Genomic DNA, 6,000 nt, shown 5'->3' with positions numbered 1-6,000 from the left:
TTCATTTCTTTATTATTTAAAAATTATTTGGGAAAAGCACTTTAGAATGACCATTATTCTCTTCTCCTGCCCTGCTGCCATCCCCTTAGTTTACTTATTTCAGCAAAAAGAAACCCAGGGCCATTATTTTGCTTTCAGAAATAAATTTAGATTCAGGTAGTCAAGAGTGCTATGAGTAATACTGTGAGCCAACAGTTAGAAATCCTAATACTAAACTGTGAATGTATATCTGAGGGCAATCTTTACTACAACTGCTGCCATGAAAGTCAAAATGAAAAAAATCTGTCACTGTTACAGAATTTGTGATATAGGTATGGCAAAAGGCATGGCAGTGGGAATTGCTGTCCCAGGATAAGCTCCCACAGATAGTATTATAGACTTCTGGTGAGGCTTACAGTCAAATGCCTGTATTTGCATTTAGAGGTTAGGCACTTAAACATATGTAATCAGCAAATTGCTTAATTTGTTCAAGTTTCTGTTTTTCTTTCCAGTACTACACAGTGTGATAGGCAGGATCAAATTAGCGTATTATCTATCACTTTGTAACAAATCGCCACAAAAGTAAGTGGCTAAACTCTTAAATGGTTTCTCTGGGTCAGGAATTCAGAAGCAGCTTCATTGGGCAGTTCTGACTTAGTGCCTAATGAGGTTGCAATTAGATGCCACTTGAGACTACAGTCTGAAGGCTTGGTTGTGGCTGGCTGATCTACCTCCAAGATGGCTCACTTACATAGCTGACTAGCTGATGCTGGCTGTTGACAGGAGGACTTAGTTTCTCTCCACATGGTTGTCTGAGTGAATTCATGACATGGCTGGCTTTCACCAGAGCAAATAACCCAAGCGTGCGTGTCAACAGCATCCTTTTTTGTTCTAGCCTCATAAATCACACCTCAGCTATATTCTATTGGTCACACACAACAAACAGCCTCTTTCATTGTGGGAGAAGACCACACAACAGCATTAATACCAGAAGGCAAGGATCATCATGGCCATCTTGGAAGCTGGCTAATACAGGTATTGATCGACTTACCACCTATGCAACTTAACGACCATTCAACTTTACGACCACAATCTCTAGCCATGATTTCTCTGCGTCTGGCAGCACAAACGTTGCCCAGCTGGGCGTACGACAGTGCGGACCAGCTTCTGGCAGCACTACCATCTCTGCGTGCACCATTTCAACTGTACATATAGCCTACTCAACTTACGACCAAATCGTGTTACGACCGGTCCATGGTCCTGACCATGGTCGTAAGTTGAGCACTAGCTGTACAGATGTGTGGAAGTGCTTTTAAGGTGAAACATGCTATGCAAATGTGTAATGGTATTTTTTTTCTTTTGGTTCAAAGTGCTCAAATGATACTTTATATATACAGTATCTCATTGTCTCAGAATATCATCTAAATGCTTTCTTCATTTTCCTATTTTAAATGTCCCAAAATGAGAATTTGCTTGTCAGCAGCATGCTGTAACATACTGATTATCAACTCATATGCCACGGCACATTTGGGGACCTCAAGTCTCACAACAGTATCATCAAATTTAGCTCATTAGCTTATTTCTGCAAGTGAAGTTACATTGCTATTACAGTGATATCTGTCAGAAGAAACTAACAAGTCATGTGACACCAGCATCACTAGGTATGACTTGCTCCAAGAGAGATGGTGTGTTTTCTGCATAGTGTGAGTTTTGCCTAGACCCAAGTAATGACAAAGGACTGAAAGATAATGGCTAACATGTAGTAAGCACTTACTGTCAAACATTATTCTAAGGGCTTTACAGGGATGAGGTCATTTAAGCCTTGGAGCAATCCTTTGAGTAGCTCCTATTACAGAAGAAGAAACTGGAAGCAAAGTTAGGAATTTGCCCTAGTTGTATCTAGTGGCTGAATACTGATGGGGCCAGCAGTGAGCCCAGATCATGCCAGTATATTCCAGGCTGAGCAGCAGAGTGAGACTCAGTCTCAAAACAAACAAAAAGGGGGAGGTGGAGGAACATTTCCATGTTGACAGTTGCTGTAGCTCAGAACCTTGTAATCATCCACCAGCAGAGCCATCTGGGTTACTGCAATAGTTCTCTAATAGGCCTTGTTTTCTTTGTCCCTCAAAATCAGTAATATAGTCACCCAATAGCCAGAGTGAAGCGAGTCAGGTCATATCACTTGTCTGCTCCAATCCCTCCCGTGGGTTTTCAGTGATGTCTTTCTTGCACCACCCTATTTAAAACCTTCATCCCTGCTTCTGTCCTGCTCTATTATCCTTTATCTGCTTTATTATCTATAGCACTTATTACTAAGTATCATAACACATATTTTACTTTTTTATCTCCTCCCATTGGAAGGCAGGGATCTTTGTTCCCTGCTGCTATCTCAGATTCTACAATGGTGCTTGGCACATAGAAAACACTCAATATCTACCTGGATGTTTCAGTTAACAACAACAACAATTAGCTAGGCATGGTGGCGCGCCCTTGTAGTCCCAGCTACTTGGGAGGCTGAGGCAGGAGAATTGCTTCAACACAGGAGGCAGAGGTTGTGGTGAGCCAAGATCGCACAATTGCACTCCAGTCTGGGTAACAAGAATGAAACTCCATCTCAAAAAAATAATAAAAACAACAAAAACAGCACCATAAGAGGGAAAAATGAAAAAGGAAAAGAACTCAGTATATATTTTTGAATAAATGAATTAGTGTGTTTGTGATGACAATCTATGATAAGGGGTTGGATACTCATCACAGCTAAGTTAATTGAGCACTGTCTAAATTAATTGAGCTAATGTCTAAGATTTTTGCATATTTTATTTAATCCCCACAACCACCTGTGATGTAGTGCGTTATGTTTTCCATTTTACCGAGTAGAAAACTGAGGAGGACCAGAAGTCGATTCCCACAGCACGTTTCAGATGAGTTGGATTTTATTTCCCTGGGTCTGCTTCTTCATAAAGGGACTGAACTAAGAATGCTCTTAACCAGCTTGCAAGAACGTGGCACTCGTCTCGGTCATCTGAGATAGCAGGGTTTGGCGTCCATAGCAACCATGGCGCCAGGACGCGCTCGAGCGAGAACAGGTACAGAGCCAGACCTTCCACATTCATAGACAGCTACCGAATCCCGAACATGGGGACACCGTCTTAGAACGCTGACCAGTCCCTGGTAATGTAGAAAAAACGGTAACGGAGTGACACAGCAGCCATCGAAGATGCTCCACTTGAGGCACCGACAGGCGTCACGTGACGGCTGGGGACCGCCAACCGCCCCGGCCCCGCGCGGCTTCCTCCGCCCACCACGGAAGTGGGGCGGGGATACCAGCGCGACGGACCGCGGTGGACGGAAGTGGCTGTGGGAGGCTTTAAGGTAGCTTTAAATTGCTGCTGCTCTGGGAGCTCGCCCCTTTCGGCTGGAGTCGGGCTCTGCGGCGCCGAATGGCTCTGGACGTGAAGTCGCGGGCGAAGCGCTATGAGAAGCTGGACTTCCTTGGGGAGGGGCAGGTGAGGCTCTCGGGCGGGACGGGAGGGCCCGGAGCCGACAGCCCCGCGACCCTCCACCTTTGCCGGGTTTCCCGTGGAGGCCAGAGGTCTGGCTCGGCTGTTCGTTCTCGTTGGGGGAAACCGCCCAGACGCACTTGCTGCCCCGTCTTTACATCTGGGGGTGAATCCCTGAGCCGCCTCTCCTTGCTGAAGAGTAGCCTGGAGCTGGACGGAGACTGACCCGCCACGTTTCCAGCCGCCGCCGGTCCGCTCAGGAACTCTGGGCTCTTTGCTTCGCGAAATGTAAAAAGACAAACGCAAAAGCTCCCACAAAACTTATGTTATTCCTATTTTTCTTTCCAGTTTGCCACGGTTTACAAGGCCAGAGATAAGAATACCAACCAAATCGTCGCCATTAAGAAAGTGAGTTATCTTTTATGTTGTTTTTCTTCAAGTCACCTTGAAGATGTCTGTATTATGAATTGACTGATAGCCATTTTACTAGTCTTGACCATACTCTGATAATGAGGTACTCATGTCATTTTCAGAGACAAAAGAATTGATTAGTGCTTTGTGTTACCAAACGGAACCCGTTTTAATTTCAATCGAAATGAAGAGGAAACTGTATGTTATTTTCACTGCGTGAACTCGTATCTTAAGGGGGCAAGCACTGCCTGTCTTTTCGGTCCTCAGAACGATTTGATACCATGATCTTTCCAGGTCACTGTTTCTGCCTCACCTGCATCCACTCAGTGTGCCTTATCTGCGTGTTCTGTGTACAGATTTCGCTAGCATTAGCAACATTGATGTGAAGTCTAAAATGAGTTCAGTAGCTTCTTATATTAATTCAAAAGACTTGTGTCATAATTACATAACTCACTTTCGCCCACATTGTTTCATTTAACCTTCAAAACAATCTGTAAAGTGGTTAAAAGTAACCCTATTTTATACTTGAGGCACCTGAGGCTGTGAGAGACTAGTGATTTGTCAAAATCACACAGCTAGTAATTGCTGAAACTAGGATTTAAATTCAGGTGCCCTGATGTTTCTTTGGTTACTGTTGCTACTTTGAATCCACTTCTTCAAAAACCCTAACTCCTTGGCAATCATCCTATTTAACATTAATTCCCCCTATTTTTGGTCATCTTCCAGCCTACCAGGTACTCTCTTGCATTCGCTTAACACCTGGCTCTTGTTCTTCTCAGTTACTCCTGCCATCATCATCATCATCATCACTATTATTTGAGATGGAGTTTCGCTCTTGTCACCCAGGCTGGAGTGCAATTGTGTGATCTCGACTCACTGCAACCTCCACCTCCTGGGTTCAAGCACTTCTCCCGCCTCAGCCTTTCGAGTATCTGAGATTACAGACGTCCACCACCATGCCTGGCTAATTTTTTGTATTTTTAGTAGAGATGGGGTTTCACCATGTTAGCTAGGCTGACCTCAAACTCCTGACCTCAGGTGATCCACCCACCTTGGCCTCCCAAAGTGCTGGGATTACAGGCGTGAACCACTGTGCCTAGCCTTTTTTTTTTTTTCTTTAAACTTTTTTTACTGATGTCATGTCCTTGTTTTCTGGTTTATGTTTTATGATCTCCCACTGCAGCCACTCCCTTGTAAAACCCTTAACTCTCCTGAATCTTTTGTCATCTTTTTTTTAGGGCGGGGGCAGGGGGAGGTCGCCCAGGCAGAAGTGTTGAAGTGCAATGGCGCAGCCATAGCTCACTGCAGCTGCAAACTCCTGGGCTAAAGTCATCCTCCCACCTCAGCCTCCAAGGTAGCTGGGACTATAGACACATGCCACCAAGCCTGGCTTACGCATCTTTTTAGTTCTGTTGTTCACTATACCATAGCCACACTGACTTTTCTGTCCCTGTACAAATTAAATTCATTCCAGTCCCAGAATCACAGGATCATTACATTTGGTCTGGCTTCTTGGTTAGTATATTTTCCCTATAGAACATGGCATAGCTGATTCCTTATCATCCAAGTTTCACTCAAATGTCTCCTCCATAGAGGCCTTCTTTGTTCATTCCGCCAAAACAGGTATGCCTCTCTCCTTCCCTATGCTTTGCTGTATTTCTGTCATTGATGTGGCAGTTGTCAAAATTTGAAATCCTCCTGAGTTTATTGTGTATTTAATTCCATTCACATTGTACCTAGGGCTGTGGCTAGTGCATTTGTAGACACTGTTAATAATGTATTGGCCTTTTGGCTGTGTGCGGTGGCTTACGTCTGTAATACCAGCACTTTGGGAGGTTGAGCCGGGTGGATCACCTGAGGTCTGGAGTTCGAGACCAGCCGGCTAACATGGTGAAACCCCCATCTCTACTAAAATACAAAAAATTAGCCAGGTGTGGTGGCAGGCACCTGTAATCCCAGCTACTCAGGAGGCTGACGCAGGAGAATCACTTAAACCCAGAAGGCAGAGGTTATAGCCGAGATTGCTCAATTGCACTCCAGCCTGGTCAAAAAGAATGAGACTCTGTCTCAGAAAAAAAAAGTATTGGCTTTTTATCTTGTGGAAGGATTG

At 44.5% G+C, this 6,000-nt stretch overlaps 1 protein-coding gene and 1 long non-coding RNA gene across 5 annotated transcripts in view; both read left to right on the top strand.

The window, feature by feature from the left end:
* Window positions 1-1,394, top strand: LOC116552508. Its single transcript, XR_004269423.1, has 2 exons — window positions 1-1,014; window positions 1,276-1,394. It is a non-coding gene; the product is annotated as an uncharacterized LOC116552508 (long non-coding RNA).
* A 1,849-nt stretch (window positions 1,395-3,243) lies between these two features.
* Window positions 3,244-6,000, top strand: part of CDK7 (cyclin dependent kinase 7) — a 44,415-nt gene continuing 41,658 nt past the window's right edge. For 2 of the 4 annotated variants that reach the window (XM_032279203.1, XM_032279201.1), the window contains exons 1-2: window positions 3,287-3,485; window positions 3,828-3,887. Coding sequence is in view for 1 of the 4 variants with exons in the window: in XM_032279199.1 (XP_032135090.1) it covers window positions 3,420-3,485; window positions 3,828-3,887 (126 nt within the window). In the remaining 3 variants the exon portion in view is untranslated. Of the gene's footprint in view, window positions 3,486-3,827; window positions 3,888-6,000 lie in introns of all 4 variants that reach the window. The other 2 variants (XM_032279202.1, XM_032279199.1) reach the window with 2 other exon arrangements.

This window comes from Sapajus apella, unplaced genomic scaffold, assembly GCF_009761245.1.
Source record: "Sapajus apella isolate SASKATOON/1434 unplaced genomic scaffold, GSC_monkey_1.0 scaffold1, whole genome shotgun sequence".
NCBI lineage: Eukaryota > Metazoa > Chordata > Mammalia > Primates > Cebidae > Sapajus > Sapajus apella.
Note: the sequence above shows the minus strand (reverse complement) of the source record. Positions and strands in the feature narration are given on the sequence as shown.